This window comes from Salvelinus sp. IW2-2015, linkage group LG18, assembly GCF_002910315.2.
Source record: "Salvelinus sp. IW2-2015 linkage group LG18, ASM291031v2, whole genome shotgun sequence".
Lineage (NCBI taxonomy): Eukaryota > Metazoa > Chordata > Actinopteri > Salmoniformes > Salmonidae > Salvelinus > Salvelinus sp. IW2-2015.
This window is the reverse complement of record NC_036858.1, coordinates 48,712,443-48,739,302: the sequence shown is the minus strand read 5'-3', so window position 1 is coordinate 48,739,302 and position 26,860 is coordinate 48,712,443. Positions and strand designations below refer to the sequence as shown.

Sequence of the window (26,860 nt, the reverse complement as noted above, 5' to 3'; positions counted from 1 at the left end):
CATTATTAATATTTTAATTTGGTAAGGAGAATTTAATTGGTCAGATTATCATGACTGGACTTCAAAGGGATTGTGGGTGGTTGTTGGACAGAAGAGAAGCAATCAGTATTACCCAAGCCATTTGGACTGATTAGTATTGGTGAGTTTGATTGTTGTGGATGATAGGTGGCTACAACCATTTCCCTCTAAATTTGTATACTTGGTTGAGGCTTTGTATTAATGGATCACATCAAACTTTTCGCAAGCTCCCACCATTCGCTTAGGGCCAGTATCTCACACAATCACACTCATACATAAATCCATAATGTATACTATAAAATAATAACCAGTCCTTAATACAAAGAATGTATAATCTTAATTCTTAGACAATAGAACCATACCTGCAATAGTATTGTGAAAAGACAGGACAGGAACACATCAGTCTCCAATGCACCATCTGACAAGTTGTTCTACACAGGAGCATGAAGAAAGGTAAAACACATATCCTGTCTCACATCCCCAATACATTGCTAGGTGCTTTCAGTGTTGACAGTACCAAAATACAACAACTCATGTACAAAAACACTGCAACATAAACAAGTTACAACGTGAAATCGCCTCTATTCCATTCAGCCCGTAGAGGACAAAACGACATCTCCCATAATGCAACGCTACAGCATTAACCTTGGGATGTTTTATTTATTTCACATTATGGACTTCTACAAAAGGAGTAATCTGCAACACATACCTTTCTCTCTCAGTGTTTTCTCGGACTGAGGAGAACGGGAGCTATGGGTAGTACCAGGGTGTTAGTAGGTGACACAAGCACCCAGATGAAATAAAATACATTTAATGAAACAAAACCTGAATATGTTAACATCATTCAGCTACTGTAGCTGCCTACCTAACGTCAACAGGCAGCACCAGTAGTGCAACAATTAAAAATAGACACCAAAAGTAAAGTTCCTGTTGATCATAGCGATCTGACTCCCCCCTTCTGTCTGAACTTGGAATATTCCTGTTCGCAGGCTTTGGCCACTGACCCTCAACCTGGTTGTTCTGTTCTGCGTTATGTATCTTTCTAATTATTTGAAGTTTGATGGAATAACCATTTGAACTCTCCTACAAACAGACAGATCAACATCAACTGTTCAGAGGAGACTGCGTGAATCAGGCCTTCATGGTGGAATTGCTGCAAAGAACAACTGCTAAAGGACACCAATAAGAAGAAGACACTTGCTTGGGCCAAGAAACACGAGCAATGGACATTAGACCGGTGGAAATCTGTCCTTTGGTCTGAGGAGTCCAAATTTTAGATTTATGGTTCCAACCGCCGTGTCTTTGGGAGACACAGAGTAGGTGAATGGATGACCTCTGCATATGTGGTTCCCACCGTGAAGCATGGAGGAGAAAGTGTGATGATGTGGGGATGCTTTGCTGGTGACACTGTCTGTGATTTATTTAGAATTCAAGGCACCAGCATGGCTACCACAGCATTCTGCAGAGACAGGCCCTCCCATCTGGTTTGCGCTTAGTGAGCCTACCATTTGTTTTTCCACAGGACAATGACCCAAATCACACCTCCAGGCTGTGTAAGGTCTATTTTACCAAGGAGAGTGATGGAGTGCTGCATCAGATGACCTGGCCTCCACAATCACCCGACCTCAACCCAATTGAGATGGTTTGTGATGAGTTGGACTGCAGAGTGAAGGAACAGCAGCCAACAAGTGCTCAGCATATGTGGAAACTCCTTCCAGACTGTTGGAAAAGCATTCCAGGTAAAGCTGGTTGAGAGAATGCCAAGAGTGTGCCAAGAGTGTGCAAAGCAGTCATCAAGACAAAGGTTGGCTACCTTGAAGAATCTAAAATATATTTAGAATTGTTTAACACTTTTTTGGTTACTACATGATTCCATATGTGTTAATTAATAGTTTTGATGTCTTCAATATTATTCTACAATGTAGAAAATAGTGAAAAGAAAAGAAAAACCCTGGAATAGGTGTCCCCAAACTTTTGACTGGTACTGTGTATATATATTTGGGGCGGCAGGTAGCCTAGTGGTTAGAGTGTTGGGTCAGTAACCGAAAGGTTGCTGGATCGAATCCCCGAGCTGACAGGGTAAAACTTGTCATTCTGCCAATGAACAAGGCAGTAACCCACTGTTCCCCGGCAGGCCGTTATTGTAAATAAGAATTTGTTCTCAACTGACTTGCCTACTTAAATAAAGGTTACATTTTAAAAAATGTTTTAAAATGTATAAACTAAGCAATAAAAAAGAAACGTGCCTTTTTCAGGATCGTGTCTTTCAAAGATAATTCATAAAAATCCAAATAACTTCACAGATCTTCATTGTAAAGGGTTTAAACACTGTTTCCCATGCTTGTTCAATGAACCATAAACAATTAATTAACATGCACCTGTGGAACGGTCGATAAGACACTAACAGCTTACAGACGGTAGGCAATTAAGGTCACAGTTATGAAAACTTAGGACACTAAAGAGGTACTTCTACTGACTGAAAAACACCAAAAGACAGATGCCCAGGGTCCCTGCTCATCTGCGTGAACGTGCCTTAGGCATGCTGCAAGGAGGCTTGAGGACTGCAGATATGGCCAGGGCAATAAATTGCAATGTTCATATTGTAAGATGAGTAAGAGAGCGCTACAGGGAGACAGGACGGACAGCTGATCGTCCTCGGGACAGGTACAGGATGGCAACAACAACTGCCTGAGTTAAAACAGTAACGCACAATCCCTCCATCAGTGCTCAGACTGTCCGCAATAGGCTGAGAGAGGCTGGACTGAGGGCTTGTAGGCCTGTTGTAAGGCAGGTCCTCACCAGACATCAACGCCAACAACGTCGCCTATGGGCACAAACCCACCGTCGCTGGAACAGATACAGACTGGCAAAAAGTGCTCTTCACTGACGAGTCGCGGTTTTGTCTCACCAGGGGTGGTGGTCAAAGGAATGAGCGTTACACCGAGGACTGAACTCTGGAGCGGGATTGACTTGGAGGTGGAGGGTCCGTCATGGTCTGGGCGGTGAGTCACAACATCATCAGACTGAGCTTGTTGTCATTGCAGGCAATCTCAACGCTGTGCGTTACAGGGAAGACATCCTCCTCTCTCATGTGGTACCCTTCCTGCAGGCTCATGCTGACATGACCCTCCAGCATGATGATGCCACCAGCCATACTGCTCGTTCTGTGTGTGATTTCCTGCAAGACAGGAATGTCAGTGTTCTGCCATGGCCAGCGAAGAGCCCGGATCTCAATCCCATTGAGCACGTCTGGGACCTGTTGGATYGGAGGGTGAGGGCTAGGGCCATTCCCCMCAGAAATGTCYGGGAACTTGCAGGTGCCTTGGTGGAAGAGTGGGGTAACATCTCACAGCAAGAACTGGCAAATCTGGTGCAGTCCATGAGGAGGAGATGCACTGCAGTACTTAATTCAGCTGGTGGCCACACCAGATACTGACTGTTACTTTTGATTTCCGCCCCCCCCCCCCTTTGTTCAGGGACACATTATTAAATTTCTGTTAGTCACATGTCTGTGGAACGTGTTTTGTTTATGTCTCAGTTGTTACATCTTATGTTCATACAAATATTTACACATGTTAAGTTTGCTGAAAATAAATGCAGTTGACAGTGAGAGGACGTTTCTTTTTTTGCTGAGTGTATTTGCTAAGAGCTGGCAGGTCTGCTGTTAGAACCAGTAAAGGCCGCTTTACCACTCTTGGCTAGCGGAATGACTTTGGCTTCCCTCCAGGCCTGAGGACAAACACCTTCCTCTAGACTCAGATTAAAGTTATGACAGATAGGAGTGGCCATAGAGTCAGCTACCATCCTCAGTACCTTTCCATCTAAGTTGTCAGTGCCAGGAGGTTTGTCATTGAGCGATAACAATAATGTTTCACCTCTTCCACACTAACTTTACAAAATGCAAACTTACAATGCTTTTCCTTCATGATTTGTTTTTTTATGCATGAATACGATGTCTCACTGTTCGTTGTTGGGATTTCCTGCCTAACTTTGCCCACTTTGTCAATGAAGAAATCATAAAAATAATTGCCAACATCAAATGGTTTTGTGATGCCATCTGATTCGATGAAAGACGGAGTTTAATTTGTCTTTCTGCCCATAATTTATTTTAAAGTACTCCAACGTTTTTTTCCCATCATTCTTTATATCATTGATCTTGGCTTCATAATACCGTTTCTTCTTCTTTTTGTTGAGTTTAGTCACATATTTTCTCAATTTGCAGTAAGTGAGCCAGTCAGATGTTCAGTGACTTATTAGCCAATCCTTTTGTCCCATCTTTCAACCATACAGTTTTTCAATTCCTCATCAATCCATGGAACCTTAACAGTTAACAGTCAATTTCTTAACAGGTGCATGTTTATCAATTATTGGAAGAAGCACTTTCATAAATTCATCAAGTGCAGCATCTGGATGMTCCTYATTAATCACACCAGACCAACAAATATTTGTAACATCATCCACATAAGAGTCGCAGAAAAAAAAAATCTATGATCTCTTTTACAATATTTTAGGCCCAGCTKTTGGGAATGTTGGCTTTCCTGGATATAACCACTATATTGTGATCCCTGCATCCAATGAGTACAGATACAGCTTTAGAACACAGTTATACAGTAGAAGTAAAAACATGATCAATACATGTGGAATATCTTGTTCCTGTAGTGTTTGTAAAAACCATGGGGGTTGATTTATACCTGAACCAGATTACACTAGTTCAAGTGAAAAGCTTCCTCTTGAGTTGACAGCTTGATGAAACTCAATCAATATTTAGGTACCCAACTAAAGTAGACCTCTCTGTTTACATCACATACACTATCAAGCATTTCACACACATTATTTAGATACTGACTGTTAGCACTTGGTGGCCTATAGCAACAGACCAAAATAATAGTATTTAGATGAGGCAGGTGAACCTGCAACCAAAGCACTTCAATAACACTTGACATCAGATCTTCTCTAAGCATTACAGGGATATGGCTCTGAATATATATACATATATATATATATATAGCAACACCTTCCCATAAGCATTTCTGTCTTTTCTATAGATGTTATACCTTTTTATTGCTACTGCTGTATCATTAAAGGAATTATCCATGCGAGTCTCAGAAATGGCTAATATATGAATGTTATCTGATGTTATCAAGTTATTGATTTCATGAACCTTATTTAATAGGAATTTGGTCTTAACCTAGTTAAATAAACATTTCTAAGGCTACATATATTAATATAGGCTATTTCAGCCCTTTCCTGGGTAGCTTCTTAGAGATAGACTTAACTTGGAAAAGAACAAACAAAGCAAGTGAAAAGAAAACATTCAGCAGTTCATTAATCAGTTGGTGTGTGTAAGTGTGCTGCGAGGTTGAAGCTTCGAACCCATAGGCTTGGGTTCGCATAAAAAGGTTGGATGGAGACCTGGTTTCTAACATGAACTATTTGCAAGACTGACATCCCAGCTCATAAAATTATGCAAATAACAAAAAAATGCTACTCACAGCTTGTTGCACGCACAAAACAAATATTCGACAGCAAGAATCTTGATCCAGGAGGGGATTCTCTGCTGTTACCAGGAGGGGATTCTCTGCTGTGACTTAGCTAGATAACTAGCTACTAAATTAGCAAACCAAATGCACAACTGCATTTAGCACATTTTAGACAGTTTACTTAATAATTATACAATATCTAGCTGGAAAACATTTAGTTGTGAATTTCATACTGTAACTAGATCACCTGGTGCCTGCTGCACAACAGTGAGTGACTCACAAGGCGCCAGTCTCTTGTCATTGGGTGCTTGTAAACAAACACCATGTGACTGGTGCATACTGGTAAGCTTCATAATGAAAAAGAATGTGGCAGGTGAAATGAAGTACACGATATGCTTCATCTCCTAATGTATTGCACAAGTTGACTGCAGGTATTTATTTAGAAAGAAGCTACAAATATTCACATTTATTTTAAAAAATACTAAGAAATAGGTATTGACGGTACTGAAAAACTATCCCAAGGCTACTTCCAAATACCCCGGTATACCGCCCAAGGCTACTAAGATATTATTAAAGATTAAGCTGATGGGAAAATAATGTCATCAGCTTTTGAATGACAACATATTTACTAAAACATTTAGCCTACTAATTGTTAACTGTGTAATAACAACTCAAAACCCAACATAGAAACACCCTATGACAAACCAGTATAACACTATTACATACATTGAAGAAGTATGCAGTTTACAAATTCTACCACATTGCCTTTGTTTCGCATTCAAGGGGGGCAATCATGTCTGAAACATTCAGAGTTTGACACCCTCAGCGAATGAAAAGGCAGGCAAATCAAACTCCAGTCAAGGCAACGCTCGTTTTCCAATCGCTGCGGTTCATTAGGAATATTAATGCTCCGATAAGCACACATTTATTCATGAAACACTGGGCAGGGGCACGGGACTTAGCAATTATTAATGTGACAGGACTCGGGCACAAAGTGAATCAATTAAACAAGAAGAATCCACATTTCCAGCACAGATAACTGCCTTAAGACGACGACAATTTTCGACGACGTGACAAAAAGAGCCTCCATTCAGAGGCCTTTCAAGGCCCTGACAGGTCAAGAAAGGGTTTTTGAAACAAAAGCACCTTCTAACCATCCTCTCTCCTCTTTTAGTTGTCAGATCAATTTTGCCAGTCCTGCTGCTGAGATGACTGAGACAGCACACCCCCCCCCCCTCCCCCCAGTCCATCCCTCTGAACCAGCTGCCACAAGGTGATTCTTCAGGTCCTGTCAGAAGGGTCTTTTATTTTATTTGGCCCCTGCATTAACATGTCACATTTATTGATCAGGCCTTTTATCCGGCCACAGCTTGGTACCAGCCAACCCATCTCTCTGCTGCTCTGAGTGTCTCACAAATGGCACCCTATTCCCTATATAGTGCTCCTATTTAGTAAATAGGGTGCCATTTGGTACGCAGCTTGATGCTCTCACATGGTCTTTGATGTCCCTATGACATGCCAAACCACATAATGCACATAATGTGAACATATTAAATTGCACTTAATGCAGATATGGCAAAGATGTTGCTCCTCTCACATCTATGACAGGTAGCTAACTCTACCAGCTCTCACGTCAGAATTAGATCAATCCATGTTTCTCAAATTTCAAATTTTGTGGGAGGAGGAACTTAACATTGAAATAACTGATAACATGGATGAACATGGATGAACATGTTACGACTCAATTAAGCTCCACCAACTCAAGGTCTTGGTAAGAATTCTGTTGGAAGAATGTTATACGTGTCTTCATAACACCTAAACTGAAACCAAACACACTGGCTCCCAACACCCATTTTGGAGAGAATGCGGGTTATCAACAACGGATCACTCACATATTTTTTGGTCCCGCCCTGCTATTGAATCTTACTGGGGAGAAATAAGATCTAACATTGGAAAAATAATGGGTTTTGACATGGAACAAAACATTAATTTTTTGTATTTGGGTGAAATACCTGATAACTTACACAATAGAGACAAGTACCTGCTGGAGATCCTACTGGCAGCCAGTAAAAAGGCTATCACTAGGAAATGGCTACAAAAAGACCCCCCCCATCATGACACAATGTGTAGACATTACATATAGTATATTAAATAAATACACTATATGGAGCGTATGACCTTTGCTTTAAGAACATGAGGCCAAGAATACTGGGAAAAATGGGTTTCCTACCTGAAAATTGTCCAATTCAAAAGATTGTTACTGTAACTAATCTGATGTACGTGAAAAGAAAGTATCTAAAAAAAAATGCAGTTGAAGTTGTTCCAAATGTGTTAAAAGTTAACTTTAACCATTAACTCCAAATATTTAAGGTTAGGGTTAAGTTCAGGCTGATGCTTATCCCCATCTGCAATACCCGTCCACAACGCCCTAGCAAAACCGAAACCTACTTTAAGGTAAAAGCACTCACTGTTGCCCCTAGCGGCCGGTTTCCACGCCATCAGACATGGATGGACGTCAAATACAGACTTGTATGAGTTGAATGTGCTAGTTTCCGATTTAATGACGATGCCAGCCAGGCACAATGTAAATTCAAAAAGGAACATTTGAAAATCATAATGCCTGGCACTAAAACTGAACCTTTTAGAAAGAACGGAGTGAGTCATGTCTAAAGATGGTCTCCAATGGGCACATTGGGATCTTTCCATCTTAATCCATATAGGATATAAGATATATTGATATATGGTGGCAACATGACTTTAAATAGTACATTGAACAAAAAGATAAATACAACATGTAAAGTGTTGGTACCATGTTTCATGAGCTGAAATAAAAAATCCCAGACATTTTCCATACAAACAAAATTCATATTTCTCTAAAATGTTGTTTTGTTTGTTTACATCCCTGTTTGTTTACATCCCTGTTAGTGAGCATTTCTCTTTTGCCAAGATAATCCATCCACCTGACTGGTGTGGCATATCAAGAAGTTGATTAAACAGCATAATCATTACACAGTTGCACCTTGTGCTGGGTACAATAAAAGGACACTTTAAATGAGCAGTTTGTCACACAACACAATGCCACAGATGTCTCAAGGTTTGAGGAAGCATGCAATTGGGGGGGGGGGGGGGGGGGGGGGGGTGGGGCTGTAACAAAGCCCCTTTGTGGGAAAAAAACGTATTCTGATTGGCTGGGCCTGGCTCCCCGGTGGGTGGATCTGGCTCCCAAGTGGGTAGGTCTATACCCTCCCAGGCCCACCCATGGCTGAGCCCCTGTCCAGTCATGTGAAATCCATAGATTAGGGCCTAATTTATTTATTTCAAATGACTGGTTTCCTTCTATTAACTGTAACTCAGTAAAATCTTTGAAATTGTTGCATKCTGCGCGTATATTTTTGTTCAGTATATATGCATATAATAATTTATAAAAACGTATTAATGAAGGAAATTATTACATAGTGGTATCTTCCTTAAAAATGCACTATACAGAAATCGCTTGGGAACAGATCTASCACTTCTTAGATTTGCTTTCAACAGGAATGAAAAATCTAGAACTCCCATTTCTATGTGAATTTGGTCGGGTCGCCCAAAACGTTATATATTGTAGCTTTAATAAGAGATGTGACCTACCACAAAGCATCTGCCTCAAGGCAACACTGTGTCCATGATAGTATTCACGACTCAGCTCATCTCCTACCTTAGCTGATTGAAGCTGAGATCTAGCCGTCTTGTCAAGAGTCCATATCTTTCTCCAAGGAACTCTGGGATGTCCTCACAGTCATGTCCAATATAGGAAACCTGTAGAGCAACCACAGAGAGATGCGCAGTATTTAAATGAATACACAACATGTAAATTAATAGATTACAGCACGGAGAGACTGGAACCAGAAATCGGCCAGGGCATTTCTGACACACAATCCCATTTTTTCCTTGACAACATGTGCCCATTTCCCCCCCTTGAAGACCCCATTATTAGTCAAATAATGATTATTGTGTGCAAAAAACAACATTTTCTAAAGGCACACTGGGCTAAAGATGGACAAGCCCATCTGGCATCTGCACAAATTGCCCTGTGGCCAGTCCGTTTCTGGGTTAAAGTGAGTAAGAGTAGCCTAAATATGTGTGTATGTGTGTATAAGCTCATGGAGCACAGTAGGTGGTGTATATAGTGAGTGGTTTACCTTGTTTGTGACCTGAGGTAGGGTAGGGTTATCCAGACTTTCATACCGTCATACAGCTTCTGTACCATACCAGGGTATACAGTATTACTGAATATGCACACACGGGGCGCTATTTGACGCACAAAACAATTTAGGCAACATGGATCTTAATTCAGGAGGGGATTGTATGTCTCTGCAGTCACCAAGAAGCTTGATCTTGACATCTAGCCACTTAGCTAGCAAATTAGCAAATCAAATGCATAGCTGGAGCCCTGAGCTGGATTTATTTGACACATCTTAGATTTCTTATAGATATACATAACTTATAGTTAGTTATAAGCAGTGGTGTAGAAAACACCCCCGCAGCCTCTGCAAGACGGGGGTCCCCCCACCACAAAAAAAATAAAAAATAATAATCATACCGTCTGTATTTTAAATAACCTGGTATATGGTATAACGCCCAAGCCTAACCTGAGGACTTGTAAAACATATGACACGAAAAACCACACGTTCTCTATCAGACACGCATCCAATAATATTAGACAGTGAATGTATTTTCATTCATTTGATTGCTAGGTCAATGTGAGAGACCTTCCAGGTATGATACTTGGTAAGTTACATTGTCACTTTCATTTTAACATACTCTGTAACATTTCAGGTACAGTTGCGGGATAATGACTCTGTACACAACTGCCATGTGTACACAACTGTGTTCAGCTTCAACACATTGATAAAAACTGAGTAGGTTATAAAGCTTTATCTGTGCAGCTGCTGTGACGCGATTTCATACTTTTTAAAATTAGTTGCATCATACCACTACAGTTGCGCAGGAGTTCTCTTTATTTGGGTCACATGACAGTAGCATAGCAAATTGTAGCCCTTCTCATGACTCCACGTCCATTTTGATTAGCTGAGGGGGTGCTACGATGCTGAACCGAAGCTCATTCTAAACGTTGATACGCCTCTTTTGTGATACGGTTTTGGAAACATTTGAAACATAACCTTCATATCAGCGAGAAATAATTTTCAAAAAACAAAAGGTACAATTTCTACACACCTTTATAGGGTTAAGCCTTCTGCATGCTTCGGGTTCGGCTGGCGCCTCGCCGAACTCAGCTAAGCGAACCAAACGTGTATGCACATCCTCCCTTAAAAAGTAATTTGCTTGAAAAACAAGAAAAGAGCGGGAATAGTATTGTTTGCCCATCTTGAGACACCGTAGCCAGTATACACTTCCTCAAAATAGTCAGAAATAATCTAAGATAACTCAAGAAATGAGTCATTAATTTTGACATTTTGCCGAGGAGATCTTAGTCACGCAATTTTACATTAACTAAGATGTTTGGTGCAGTATTTGTCAAGGGAAAAAATGTGAATGAAAACTATTTGTCTTTTGCTGAATGGCAACAAACACTTAATTGAAGAATCCCTACAGTTGACCAATCAAAAATCAAAGGGCGTAAACTTCAGCCTCTGAACTTCGGCTTGCCTCGTCAATTTTTTTGGTGTGCACGAACAGCCTTTAGGAAGAGTTTGAATTATACTGTGACATTCAGGGGGTTCTCTATTTTTTCATGGTAGGAAATTGTTTGATGGGCCTAATAGTAAAGACATGTCATTTAACTGTAAAAATGTATTACCTTAGGGGCCTCCTGAGTGGCGCAGCGGTCTAAGGCACTGCATCGCAGTGCTAGAGGCATCACTACAGACTCGGGTTCAATCCCAGGCTGTGTCGCAGCCGGCCGTGACCGGGAGACCCATGAGCCGGCGCACAATTGGCCCAGCGTCGTCCAGGTTAGGGGAGGATTTGGCCGGCTGGGATGTAATTGTCCCATCGCGCTCTAGCGACTCCTTGTGGCGGGCCGGGCGCATGCACGCTGACTTTGGTCGCCAGCTGTTCGTCGTTTCCTCCGACGTGGTGCGGCTGGCTTCCGGGATTAAGTGAGAAGTGTGTCAAGAAGCAGTGCGGCTTGGCGCGGTCGTGTCTCGGAGGACGCATGGCTCCCAACCTACGCCTCTCCTGAGTCTGTACAGGAGTTGCAGCGATGGGACAAGACTAACTACAAATTGGATATCACGAAAAAGGGGTTAAAAAAAAGTATCACCTTTAATGTGGCATGAACACAGTCAGTCATGATGTTTCTGATTGTCAAACAAATCACTTCAAAAAGTAGGCAAAAAGTAGGCATGTTAATTAATTCCAGCATCCAAACACTGATATATGGAAAGATAAATCTGTTACTAAACACCAAAAAGTGTAATGACATTTGCCAATTGTCATTAGGTCTCTCTTGAAGCTTGAATTAATTGATGTGTCTCGCTGACAATAGGACCTTTTTGTAGAAAGAAAAGTCAGGACACCTGAAAAGGGTCTAAAAATACAGGACGACCCAGGATGACAAGTGCAGCCACATGAAATTAAAATGGTTTAAACCATGACACTGAGTGTCATGGTGTTCTTTTCATTTGGAATAAACTTTGATTTCCATATTTACCACCATAGCAGTAGACTACAAATATTATTTTAAACAAATAGGGTATATGGTGAAATTAGCATTATTTAGAGACCCCCAAAGTTAGCCTTTTGTTGAATTTAGGCGGTCTTATCTCTCATCAATTGGTTACCAACGTAATTAGAGCAGTAAAAAATAAATGCTTTGTCATACCGGTGGTATAAGGTCAGATATACCACGGCTGTCATCCAAACATTAGCTATATAGCATGCCGAACACCTGTGTGTAACAGAACAACACCAAAAACGTGTTGAACTGAAAAGTAGCCTACTGTCGGTTGAAATTGTGTTAAAGCCGGTTAAAAACAGTGTACGTGTATATTTAGCATTTGTGAAATTATTTTGTTGTGATATAAAAGTAGAGGGCATAACGTTTCTAGAACCGTACCGCATTTGAGAATCGATTTACGTTCAGATTAAGTATTTGGCTGTTTTGGATGCCAGAGACAGTTTGCCTCTGAACATAACATAAGGTCCTTGGACGTGCTCGCAGTAGGCTACATTCTTGGGCTATGCATAACGGAGGCAATGCAGCATAGCCTACCAAAAAAACACGGAAAACACAAAAGCAACATAACGTTACACTCTGAACGACATACACTGACAACTATCCGACTGTATGGCTTACTATTCGTTTTAAATATCACATACAAGAGACATGAAAACTTTGTATTTGAAATAGTTCACACTTACTTGAGTTCCATTCATTGACACCATAGAGTCGCTGCATGCCATAACTCTATCTGATGATGACAATTCAGTGACTATAGGATACCTCTACGGAATAACCTAACTATCGGAATGGAACTGGCACAGGTCCTCTTGTTTAAAATAAAATAAACTTTACTTTCATTAGTTTTCCAAAATGTCACTGTTTTGGTTGGTGATTTGCACTACTTGATGTGTCTAATTTACTACTTCCGCATGATTCCTCTGAATCAGCATACCCAATACCGAAACCCGCTAATACTGAAATCAGTAGTTACCACAGTCACAAAGTCATAATTATGTCTAAACCCTGCCTGTTTGTACAATTTCTCTTCTAACGCAAACCACACTGCCAACCTTATGACTAACCGTAACCTTCAATTGAGACCAAAAAGCACATTTTTGTTTTCATAGATTTTTACAACAAGCTATAAACTTTTTTGTAAAAATTACTTTGTGGGTGTGGTAACTAGTGACAACCGAAATTATGGCAGCATGCGCTTGGTTGTCATTAGTTACCACAGCGTCAAAATTGGCTGGCCTATCGTAAACATTCATCAAGACAAATGTAAGGTTAGGCATAGGTTTTGCAGTGTGGTTAAGGTTTACATTCAGATTTTAATAAGATACATTTGAGAAAAACGGCGATACATAAATATGACTGTGTGGCTGCGGTAACTCCGTTGTGTCACATTTCTTCAACTTCTATTGGAGAGCTCAAAACTAGGCCGTGCACTAGTGAAGATTTTAAGAGTTAAATAATGACTAAATAAAATATTAAAAGTTATCATCAGAATCAGCAGACAGCATGTAGCCTAGGAGTTTAAAGAGATTACATTTTGAAGAAGAACACATCTGGAACAGGTGGAGGTGATTGATAGAATCAAAACACTGTACGCCTAATCCATTCACATCAGTACAATCCTATAGGAAATCATCAGTGTTGTAGAATACAAAACTTGCTCCAAAACGACATATGGGATTTACACTTACTTGATAACTGTTTTTGCTTGCTTGGTGTTTACTGGGGCAGACACCGCGCCAGAACGAATCACTTGGAAGGGCATTTGAATTCCACAGGCTGGCCCGTTTTTTCACGGGATCTCCTATGTGTGCACGTGCTTGTGCGTTAACCCTTTTTGAAATGGGTGTAATAGTAAAGACCATAGACAGCTCGTGTGTTTCAAGTGTGGGGAAGCTTACAATTTATCCTACAATTTCTACCGATCTGCGTGCCAGTTATGATTATTTTTATATGCACATTTTCATGGAACAGTTTTATTTCAATAAACATGTTTCCGTTTCTCAAAATCATTGTCACGTGGTTAATCATAGAAATCTAAAGTAAAATTCTAAAAATCTCAAGTTTAAAATTAGACTATGGAAAGAGCATTAGCCTCTGCCATACTGACACGTTGATACACTTGTGATTTGATCCATTAGCGGCTAAAGAAATGAGAGCATAGAACTCAGAGATAGCCATCATCAACTAAGTAAAATACATAGGTCTAAAGCCGACAAATAAAAACAGTATATCCTGATGAAAATTCCGGTTATGTCAATCTTTCTATCTGTCTTGACTTGATTTTGAACTTCACAAACAATAGCTCATCACAGGGTCCAGCCAGAAGTTGTCGCTAACTTGCAACATTTTATCAACTAGCCTATTCCGGGCTCTCAAAGTTTCCTCCGCCAGTGAGCTCGGGAACGAAAGCTGTTTTTTATGACGTTTCCACTGGATATATGGGATCATCAGATCATGATATTGTGCTCTTTCACACCGAGACTTGGTGATTATCAAGACCGGGAGTGTTGGAAAGATTTTTCAAATACTGATGAACTATCATTCCCAATGTATGTTTAAAAAAAATACGTGTTTGAGGCGAAGAAAAAATGTGTGGTGTATGTTCTGAGTTAAGACAATCAGAAATAAGACATTGACAAAATGGGCACTTATATGCATGCATTCTGGAGAGACGCACCATATCTTCGCCACACACCCCTCCCCTTCTTGTTGATGCAAAAGTTTAAATTATACTCAAGACACATTTTCTTCACACATATTTTAGATGCTTTTCACTGACAGCCACAACTCAATCAGCTAGACCTATTGCCAAGCAAACACACCTGTGAGTTGAAACAATCCACAGCAAATTGTTTAAAATAAGCGAATGATCCTCTGTGGCTAAGTCATGCTCCCTGGTGAAGTATTTTTAATGATTTTATTTAGACAGGAGTAATTATATAATTTTGGCGAAACATCAATTTACTTTAGGGCAATCCACCATCCTAACAGTGCACTGTGCACCCGCCAACTTTCCTATCCAATTCGCAAGAGGCTGAAACCAGAGAGCTGTATATAATGATGAGATGCTCATGTCTCCGACGTAACAAGGGGAGTCTTTGTCCCAAAGGCGGGAAGGCAGGATAACAACTTAGGTCTGCGTTTATTCCCATAGAAACTCATTGGGTTTACAGTGGACATATTTTGAGCCCTCTCGCTTCGCCTCTTCCTCTCTGCTGAAACTATATTTCCGGACAAAGCAACAGAGCGAGCAAACAGCGCCCCTCTATATGTAGCCCATGTAACTGATGCTGTCTGGCCAGAAATAGTATGACATGCCATACTCTTGGTCCAGACAGCATCAGATACATGGTCTACACATACTGAAACAGAGGGGGGCTGTTTCGCTCGCTCGGATGCTTTAGCTGAGATTGACGCGGCTTTCTTTCGACCGCGGGACTCGGTCAAATAAATGATCAATATTTAAGTATTTTATTTGGACGGGCAAGGAGATACGGTAGTTCGGGCCAGGCCCCTAAGCCTTGTCCATAACGCCGGGCCTGTACTGGGGTCAATTGGTATCATCTGGTAGCCTGATTCGACAGCAGTTGTGATAAATGAATTAAAATGTTTGAAGTAGGCTCTATGTTTTACCTGAAACTAGGTTTGTTCACCACATATTATCTAAATGTTCTATAATTATAAGCTGAATAGCTGAGAGATATAGCTGAGAATTGTGACAGCCTACCATGCATTACTGAAGCCACATATTAGTACACATTTTCTCTGTATGCCTACCTAAATATTGGGAAGATCACATACTTAATGACTATTCCCGCCACTGGCACAGGTTGAGTGAAGTTCATGGTGCACCCACATAGAATTTGCTTTCCATTGATCATTTAGCTATTTGATTTGGAATTTTAGGACTCCTTTAGGTATCCCTAAAAAAAAAATACAAATTATATGACAAAATATTGAATTTGGCCTTTACTACTATAGCCCATAGAAACGCATTGCATAACACATTCATACATGGCAAAAAAGACAGCCAAAAAAAGAAATCCTAAGGAATAAGATTTTGAAGTGCCTGTCCTATATATACGGTACCAGTCAAAAGTTTGGATACACCTACTCATTCCAGGGTTTTTCTTTTCTTTTTACTATTTTCTACGTTGTAAAACAATAGTGAAGACATCAAAACTATGAAATAACAAATATGGAATCATGAAGTAACCAAAAAAGTGTTAAACAAATCAAAATATATTTTAGATTTGAGATTCTTCAAAGTAGCCACCTTTTGCCTTGATGACAGCTTTGCACACTCTTGGCATTCTCTCAACCAGCTTCATGAGGTAATCACCTGGAATGCATTTCAAATAACAGGTGTGCCTTGTTAAAAGTTAAATTGTGGAATTTCTTTCCTTCTAAATGCGTTTGAGCCAATCAGTTGTCTTGTGACAAGATAGGGTTGGTATACAGTAGATAGCCCAATTTGGTAAAAGACAAAGTCCATATTATGGTAAGAACAGCTCAAATAAGCAAATAGAAACGACAGTCCATCATTACTTTAAGACATGAAGGTCAGTCAATCCTAAACATTTCAAGAACTTTCAAAGTTTCTTCAAGTGCAGTTGCAAAACCCATCAAGCGCTATGATGAATCTAGCTCTCATGAGGACCGCCACAGGAAAGGAAGACCAAGAGTTACCTCTGCTGCAGAGGTAAAGTTCATTGGAGTTACCAGCCTCAGAAATTGCCGCCCAAATAAATGCTTCACAGAGTTCAAGTAACAGACACATCTCAACATCAACTGTTCAGAGAAGACTGCATGAATCAGACCTTCATGGTCGATACCATTACTAAAGGACATCAATAAGAAGCAGACACTTGCTTGGGCCAAGAAACACGAGCAATGGACATTAGACCGGTGGAAATCTGTCCTTTGGTCTGATGAGTCCAAATATGAGATTTTTGGTTCCAACCGCCGTGTCTTTGTGAGACACAGAGTAGGTGAATGGATGATCTCCGCATGTGTGGTTCCCACCATAATGCATGGATTAGGAAGTGTGATGGTGCTTTGCTGGTGACACTGTCTGTGATTTATTTAGAATTCAAGGCACACTTAACCACCATGGCTACCACAGCATTCTGCATCAATACGCCCTCCCATCTGGTTTGCGCTTAGTGGGACTATGTCACGCCCTGACCATAGTTTGCTTTGTATGTTTTATGTTTTGTTTGGTCACGGTGTGATCTGAGTGGGCATTCTATGTTGTATGTCTGTTTTGTCTATTTCTATGTGTTTGGCCTGATATGGTTCTCAATCAGAGGCAGGTGTTTTTTCGTTGTCTCTGATTGGGAACCGTATTTAGGTAGCCTGTTTTGTCGTTGTGGGTGATTGTCTATGTGCAGGTACACAGTGTTTCCTCCGACACATTGGTGGGGCTGGCTTCCGGGTTGGAGGCGCGCTGTGTTAAGAAGCAGTGCGGCTTGGTTGGGTTGTGCTTCGGAGGACGCATGGCTTTCGACCTTCGTCTCTCCCGAGCCCGTACGGGAGTTGTAGCGATGAGACAAGATAGTAATTACTAGCGATTGGATACCACGAAAATTGGGGAGAAAATGGGATAAAAAAAAAAAAATGTAAATGTTTTTTWAAATCTCAGGACTCCTGGACATGGGAGGAGATTTTAAACGGAGAAGGACCCTGGGCACAGGCTGGGGAATATCGTCGCCCCAAAGCAGAGCTGGAGGCAGCGAAAGCTGAGCGGCGGCGATATGAGGAGGCAGCACGGCAGCGCGACAGGTACGAGAGGCAGCCCCCAAAAAATGTTGGGAGGAGGCACACGGGGAGTGTGAGGCACACGGGGAGTGTGGCTAAGCCAGGTAGCAGACCTGAGCTCACTCCTCGTGCTTATTATAAGCAGCGCGTTACTGGTCAGGCACCGTGTTATGCGGTTAAGCGCACGGTGTCGCCAGTACGTGCCCATAGCCCGGTGCGCTATAGGGCAGCCCCCGAAAGTGTCATGCGAGTGTGGGCATCCAGCCAGGGCGTATGGTGCCTGCTCAGCGTGTCTGGTCTCCGGTACACCGTTTTGGTCCAGGGTATCCTGCGCCGGCTCTGCGTGCTGTGTCTCCGGGGCGCTAGGAGGGTGCAGTGCGTCCTATGCCTGCGCTCCGCTCGTACCGGGCAAATGTGGGAGTGGAGCCTAAGGGAGAGGTGCGCGTAGTAGGCACTAGATCTCCAGTGCTTACCCACAGCCCGGTTCAACCTRTGCCTGCACTCTGGAGGGTCCGGGCWAGAGTAGTTATCCAGCCTGGGGGAGTGGTGCCAAGGCTGYGCACCAGAGCTCCAGTGCTCCCCCACAGCCCRGTCCTTCAGGTGCCTCCTCCTAACACCAAGCCTCCKGKAGGTCTCCCCAGCCTGGTGGGTCCTGTGKCAGCCCCACGCACCAGGCTGTCTCTCCGTCTCCTYCCTACAGGTGCGCCCGTCTGTCCAGCGCCGCCTGAGCTGCCCGTCTGTCCAGCGCCGCCTGAGCTGCCCGTCTGTCCAGCGCCGCCTGAGCTGCCCGTCTGTCCAGCGCCCGCCCTGAGCCGCCCGTCCTGTCCAGCGCCGCGCTGAGCTGCCGCCAGTCAGGAGCAGTCAGAGCCGCCCGCCAGTCAGGAGCCGCCAGTGCCGCCCGCCAGTCAGGAGCCGCCAGAGCCGCCCGCCAGTCAGGAGCCGCCAGAGCCGCCCGCCAGTCAGGAGCCGCCAGAGCCGCCCGCCAGTCAGGAACCGCCAGAGCGGCCCGCCAGTCACGAGCCGCCAGAGCCGCCCGCCAATCAGGAGCCGCCAGAGCCGCCCGCCAGTCAGGAACCGCCAGAGCGGCCCGCCAGTCAGGAGCCGCCAGAGCCGCCGCCAGTCAGGAGCCGCCAGAGCCGCCCGCCCAGTCAGGAGCCGCCGAGCCGCCCGCCAGTCAGGAGCCGCCAAGAGCCGCCTGCCAGTCCTGAGCTGCCCTCAGTCCGGAGCTGCCCTCAGTCCGGAGCTACCCCTCAGTCCTGAGCTACCCTCAGTCCGGAGTTGCCCCTACCAGTCCGGAGTTGCCCCTCAGTCCGGAGTTGCCCCTCAGTCCGGAGCTGCCCCTCAGTCCGGAGCTGCCCTCAGTCCGGAGCTGCCCCTCAGTCGGAGGCGCCCTCAGTCCAGAGGCGCTCCTTAGTCCAGTGGGCTCTTTATTGGGGTTCCCAGTCCGGGATCTGCGGTGAGGGTCGCTTCTCTGAAGACGTTACTGAAGCGGGTAATGACTATGGTGGAGTGGGGTCCACGTCCCGCGCCAGAGCCGCCACCGCGGACAGATGCCCACCCAGACCCTCCCTATAGGTTTAGGTTTTGCGGCCGGAGTCCGCCCCTTGGGGGGAGGGGGGGGGGGGGCGGGTACTGTCACGCCCTGACCATAGTTTGCTTTGTATGTTTTTATGTTTTGTTTGGTCAGGGTGTGATCTGAGTGGGCATTCTATATTGTATGTCTGGTTTGCTATTTCTATGTGTTTGGCCTGATATGGTTCTCAATCAGAGGCAGGTGTTTTTTTCGTTGTCTCGATTGGGAACCGTATTTAGGTAGCCTGTTTTGTCGTTGTGGGTGATTGTCTATGACATAGACAATAGACATAGACTCTATGTGTAGTGTTTGTGTTAGCACGATTGTTCATTAGCTTCACGTTTGTCACTTTGTTGTTTTGTAGTGTCAGTTTTCCATTAAAATGACGAACACTTACCACGCTGCGTATTGGTCCGACATTTCTTACTCCTCAAATGAGGAGGACGAGACAACCGTGAAAGACTATCATTTGTTTTTCTAACAAGACAATGATCCAACACACCTCCAGGCTGTGTAAGGGCTATTTGACCAAGAAGGAGAGTGAAGGAGTGCTGCATCAGATGACCTGGCCTCCACAATCACCCAACCTCAACCCAATTGAGATGTTTTGGGACGAGTTGGACCACCGAGTGAAGGAAAAGCAGCCAACAAGTTCTCATCATACAGTATGTGGGAACTCCTTCAAGACTGTTGGAAAAGCATTCCAGGTAAAGCTGGTTGAGAGAATGCCAAGAGTGTGCCAAGAGTGTACAAAGCTGTCATCAAGTCAAAGGGTGGCTACTTTGAAGAATCTCAAATATATTTTGATTTGTTTAACCCTTTTTTGATTACTATATGATTCCATGTGTGTTATTTCATTGTTTTGATGTCTTCACTATTATTCTACATGTAGAAAATAGTAAAAATAAAGACAAACCCTGGAGGCGTGTCCAAACTTTTGACTGGTACTGTAGATATAAACTCAGCAAAAAAAGAAACGTCCCTTTTTCAGGATTGTGTCTTTCAAAGATAATTCATAAAAATCCAAATAACTTCACAGATCTTCATTGTAAAGGGTTTAAACACGGTTTCCCAAGCTTGTTCAATGAACCATTACAATTAATGAACATGCACCTGTGGAACGGTCTTTAAGACACTAACAGCTTACAGACGGTATGCAATTAATGTCACAGTTATGAAAACTTAGGACACTAAAGAGGCCTTTCTACTGACTCTGAAAAACACCAAAAGACAGATGSCCAGGGTCCCTGCTCATCTGCGTGAACGTACCTTAGGCATGCTGCAAGGAGGAATGAGGACTGCAGACGTGGCCAGGGCAATAAATTGCAATGTCTGTACTGTGAGACGCCTAAGACAACACTATAGGGAGACAGGACGGACAGCTGATCGTCCTCACAGTGGCAGACCACGTGTAACAACACCTGCACAGGATCGGTACATCTGACAATCACATCCGTGGTACAGGTACTTGATGGCATCAACAACTGCCCGAGTTACACCAGGAACGCACAATCCCTCCATTAGTGCTCAGACTGTCCGCAATAGGCTGAGAGGCTGGACTGAGGGCTTGTAGGCCTGCTGTAAGGCAGATCCTCACCAGACATCACCGGCAACAACGTCGCCTATGGGCACAAACCCACCATCGCTGGAACAGACAGCACTGGCAAAAAGTGCTCTTCACTGACGAGTCGTGGTTTTGTCTCACCAGGGGTGATGGTCGGATTCACGTTTATCGTCAAAGGAATGAGCGTTACACAKAGGCCTGTACTCTGGAGCGGGATCGATTTGGAGGTGGAGGGTCTGTCATGGTCYGGGGAGGAGTGTCACAGCATCATCGGATTGAGCTTGTTGTCATTGCAGGCAATCTCAACGCTGTGTGTTACAGGAAAGATATCCTCCTCCCTCATGTGGTACCCTTCCTGCAGGCCCTCCAGCATGACAATGCCACCAGCCATACTGCTTGTTCTGTGCGTGATTTCCTGCAAGACAGGAATGTCAGTGTTCTGCCATGGCCAGCAAAGAGCCCGGATCTCAATCCCATTGAGCACGTCTGGGACCTGTTGGATTGGAGGGTGAGGGCTAGGGCCATTCCGACCAGAAATGTCTGGGACCATGCAGGTGCCTTTGGTGGAAGAGTGGGGTAACATCTCACAGCAAGAACTGGCAAATCTGGTGCAGTCCATGAGGAAGAGATGCACTGTAGTACTTAATTCAACTGGTGGCCACACCAGATACTGACTGTTACTTTTGATTTTGGCCTCCCCTTTGTTTAGGGACACATTATTCCATTTCTGTTAGTCACATGTCTGTGGAAATTGTTTAGTTTATGTCTCAGTTGTTGAATCTTAAGTTCATACAAATATTTACACATGTTAAGWTTGCAGAAAAAAAACACATTTGAGGGGCCGTTTCTTTTTTTGCTGAGTTTATATATATTTTTACACATATTTAACCCCTTATTTTTGTTATCACAAAACTGCCTCCATACTTCCATTCATTTCTATGGGTTATTTTTAGCACCTGTGTTCAATAGACTCTAGGAGGTTTTAATATGATTTCTGAGTGAGAGTGACTAACAAAATCAATGGGGGACCAATTAGATAGCTGGCAGSTTTGGTAAATTAGTTTAGCGGCCAACTATCTATGTAAAAACTTTGCGGTCAGTGACTGACACATTTTCCAAATTTCCAAATTGCACCTTTTGTATTCTACTGTTCTAATTAACAGTAAGTTGAGATCCGCGGGTGTCACGTCTACCTCTCCCCCTCTCCGGCGCTCTACGTCGCCAGTTTATTCATTATTACGCACACCTGCCACCAGCGTTACGGACACTTGCGCTTCATGAGACTCACCTGGACTCCATCACCTTCCTGATTACCTCCCTTATATCTTTCACTTCTTTCGGTTCTTTCCCCAGGCGTTATTGACTCTGTTTCTGTGTTTCATGTCTGTACGCTACTTGTGTTTCTTGTTTTGTTCCATGTTACGTTATTTATTAAATTCACTCCCTGTACTTACTTCTCGATTCTTAGCGTACACGTTACAAAATAACGCCTCCCCAAAGGGAAGCAACAGGGATTTACTGGTGACGTTGGGTCCAAGTGCTGCTGCCGAAGCAACCAGGGATGCCTAAGCTGGCTCGACAGGTTCCCATGCCTCGGTCGGCTCGTCGCAGCTCCCGCGCCTCGGCCGGCTCGTCGCGCCTCCCGCGCCTCGGCCGGCTCGACGGGTTCCCGCGCCTCGGCCGGCTCGACGGGTTCCCGCGCCTCGGCCGGCTCTACAGGTTCCCGCGCCTCGGCAGAACATCTGGCTCCTGATCCTCGAGACCGTCCTTCTGGTCGGCGTACTGTCACGTCTACTGTCGCGGCGTACCGCTCCCCCTCTCTGGCACTCGACGTCACCAGTTTATTCATTATTACACACACCTGCCACCATCGTTACACGCACCTGCGCTTCATGAGACTCACCTGGACTCCATATTATTTGATTACCTCCCCTATATCTTGCACTGTTTCTGTGTTTCATGTCTGTACGCTACTCGTGTTTCTTGTTTTGTTCCATTTTCCGTTATTTATTAAATTCACTCCCTGAACTTGCTTCCCGATTCTTACCGAACATGTTACAGCGGGCCTACAAAAGAGGGGCCTGCGGGCCGCCAGTTGCCCATCCCTGTCATAGACCAACTTTTTTTATTTGCATAACATACAACATGTAATGTGAGTTTACCACATCAGTGACCGGCTTCATTAATAAGTGCGTCAACAATGTCATCCTGACAGTGACCATACGTACATATCCGAACCAGAAGCCATCCACACTGAGCTAAAGGCTAGAGCTGCCAATTTCAAGGAGCGGAACACTAATACGGACGCTTATAAGAAATCCTTCAATGCCCTTCGAAGAACCATAAAACAGGCAAAACGTCAATACAGGACTAAGATCGAATCCTAGTACACCGGCTCTGACGGTCGTCGGATGTGGCAGGGCTTGCAAAGTAACACGGATTACAAAGGAAAACCCAGCCGCGAGCTGCCCAGTGATGCGGGCCTACCAGATGAGCTACAGTTGAAGTCAGAAGTTTACATATACTTAGGTTGGAGTCATTAAAACTCATTTTTCAACCACTCCACAAATTTCTTGTTAACAAACTATAGTTTTGGCAAGTCGGATAGGACATCTACTTTGTGCATGACACAAGTAATTTTTCCAACAATTGTTTACAGACAGATTATTTAACTTATAATTCACTGTATCACAATTCCAGTGGGTCAGAAGTTTACATACACTAAGTTGACTGTGCCTCTAAACAGCTTGGAAAATTCAATAAATGATGTAAGGGCTTTAGAAGCTTCTGATAGGCTAATGGACATCATTTTAGTCATTTTGAGCTGTACCTGTGGATGTATTTCAATGCCTCCCTTCAAACTCAGTGCCTCTTTGCTTGACATCATGGGAAAATCAAAAGAAATCAGCCAAGACCTCAGACAAAAAAATTGTAGACCTCCACAAGTCTGGTTCATCCTTGGGAGCAATTTCCAAACGCCTGAAGGTACCACGTTCATCTGTACAAACAATAGTACGCAAGTATAAACACCATGGGACCACGCAGCCGYCATACCGCTCAGGAAGGAGACGCGTTCTGTCTCCTACAGATGAATGTACTTTGGTGCGAAAAGTGCAAATCAATCCCAGAACAACAGCAAAGGACCTTGTGAAGATGCTGGAGGAAACAGGGTACAAAAGTACTATATCCACAGTAAAATGAGTCCTATATCGACATAACCTGAAAGCCACTCAGCAAGGAAGAAGCCACTGCTCCAAAACCGCCATTAATTAGCCAGACTACGGTTTGCAACTGCACATGGGAACAAAGATCGTACTTTTTGGAGAAATATCCTCTGGTCTGATGAAACAAAAATAGAAACTGTTTGTCCATAATGACCATCGTTATATTTTGAGGAAAAAGGGGGAGGCTTGCAAGCCGAAAAACACCATCCCAACCATGAAGCACGGGGGTGGCAGCATCATGTTGTGGGGGTGCTTTGCTGCAGGAGGGACTGGTGCACTTCACAAAATAGATGGCATCATGAGGCAGGAAAATGATGTGGATATATTGAAGCAACATCTCAAGACATCAGTCAGGAAGTTAAAGCTTGGTCGCAAATGTGTCTTCCAAATGGACAAGCTTACTTCCAAAGTTGTGGCAAAATGGCTTAAGGACAACAAAGTCAAGGTATTGGAGTGGCCATGACAAAGCCTTGACATCAATCCYATAGAAAATTTGTGGGCAGAACTGAAAAAGTGTGTGCGAGCAAGGAGGCCTACAAACCTGACTTTTCACCACTTAAAATAAAGTGGTGATTGTAACTGACCTAACACAGGGAATTTTTACTAGGATTAAATGTCAGGAATTGTGAAAAACTGAGTGGAAATGTATTTGGCTAAGGTGTATGTAAACTTCCGACTTCAACTGTAAATGCCTTCTATGCTCATTTCGAGGCAAGCAACAATAAACCATGCATGAGCGCACCAGCTGTTCCTGGATSACTGTGTGATCATTACATTTACATTTGACATTTTAGTAATTTAGTAGACATTCTTCTCCAGAGCGACTTAGAGTTAGTTAGTGCATTCATCTTAAGATAGCTAGGTGGGACTAGGGCTGTAGTGGTCATGAAATTTTGTCAGCTGGTGATTGACAAGCAAATAACTGCCGGTCTCATGGTAATTGACCGTTAATTAACATAAACACATTTAGCATCTCCTGGCTTCCACATATAGGCAACAAGCCACTGATGCAGACCTTTGGAACATCTACATTTTACTTAGTCTAATAAATCCATGAAATGTAGCCTATACCATCACAATAAATCCATTATTGATTTTAAACAGGTCTAAAAAAACATGATATGAAGAAAATGTAGTCTATTTCAGAAGAACAGAATAGCATACTCTGAGTTGTCCTTATGTTAGTCCCTGATCTGGCTGTGCCATATGGCTGTGGTCTACACTAGTTCATTTAGCAGACAAGATTAGCTTAGAATTCCGTGGAATAATTTTTTATTATTTTATAGTATGAAGAATACAATTGAACAAAGGTGAATAAAATAGAAGGATATTTTCTCAAAGATTTGAGGGTGTGCACACGTGGCTATTCTGTGTTGAGTGTTAACAAAGAAGCAGGTCCTCCCATATGCTTAATTTAGAGTTATTTCAAATTATTGGTCACAAAGACATCTTTAGCAGATGTTATTTCGGGTTTCGTGAAATGCTTGCATTTATGCAACTTCAGTTGTGATACAAATGTTGGGCTATATGTTTTGATTTTTTATATATTCTAAGGCTGCATGATGCAACTCTAATGATGACTTTTAAAAAGTCTCATGAAAGGCATGAGCTCTGCTTTGTTTTAGCGCAGGCTGTACACACTTCATCAGTCTCTCACTCACAATTTGCACTTGATAATGCCTCGAATTTCCCGGCTGCATCCCCTTTGTGTGGCCGTAATGCCCCCTAAAAATTCCATGCCTTTTGCGGCCTGTGACCGTTGTGCCCTTGGGCTGAATATAATCATTATAATTCCCTTCGCCCGGCTGTGTGCCGAAGCACCACTCACATGGCTCGCCGTCACATGATCGGGTCTTTCTCACAGGCTACAAGTGAAGACAGACACATTGGGGAGGCAACTGCGCGTGTCCTTATCCAATTCCGAGGCGCATATTGAAGATATTGGAAGAAATGTCCACATTTACTTTTCGTCAGCCAACAAGATGAGTAGGCCTAACGAATAGCAAAAGTACTAGCCTATGCCAATCTACTATCCACCATAGTACAAAAATTGACTTACTCTATTCTGTGCGAGAAATAAATATTGCAAACATAGTCTGGGACGATTGTGGGATTCGATAGATCCCAAATTAATACAACCACCAGCATCAAAAAAACTGTTTTAAGCAACGAGCCTGATGCAACAGATGATAACGTTTAGCTTAAAATGTTGATAAACTTTCTTCACATTATAAGCGCAGCAATGTGCACACAGCAGTAGGCTATAAGCGCGAGGTTCCGTTAGCAAGAAAGCACTATTCTCAAAAGTGACCACAAATGTGATTATGCATGTATGGCTTTCATTATAAAGGTGCATTTTTAAATGAAAATTATCTTCCTCAATCTTGAAACTCCCGCGCTGAATATGTATGCCATTTAGGATCTATACCAGTTGTAAAATGGATTAATGTGCTTCATTTTAAGAAGTTATTTGGACATTTTAGTTGTGATAGAAAACAGCAAAACATATAGGCGTATGGGCTAGGCTACATGACGTGTGACTATGATTTGAAAAAGTCT

At 43.1% G+C, this 26,860-nt stretch overlaps 1 protein-coding gene across 2 annotated transcripts in view; it reads right to left on the bottom strand.

Moving 5' to 3' along the window:
* Positions 1-26,860, bottom strand: part of lrmda (leucine rich melanocyte differentiation associated) — a 416,827-nt gene that overhangs the window by 386,810 nt on the left and 3,157 nt on the right. Inside the window, exons 1-2 of one of the 2 annotated variants that reach the window (XM_070448562.1) lie at positions 12,861-13,104; positions 9,193-9,293 (exon numbers count right to left, since the gene is read on the bottom strand). In XM_070448562.1, the coding sequence (XP_070304663.1) occupies positions 9,193-9,293; positions 12,861-12,902 (143 nt within the window). In that variant the 5' untranslated portion in view covers positions 12,903-13,104. Of the gene's footprint in view, positions 1-9,192; positions 9,294-12,860; positions 13,105-26,860 lie in introns of those variants that run through there. The other variant, XM_070448563.1, reaches the window with a different exon arrangement.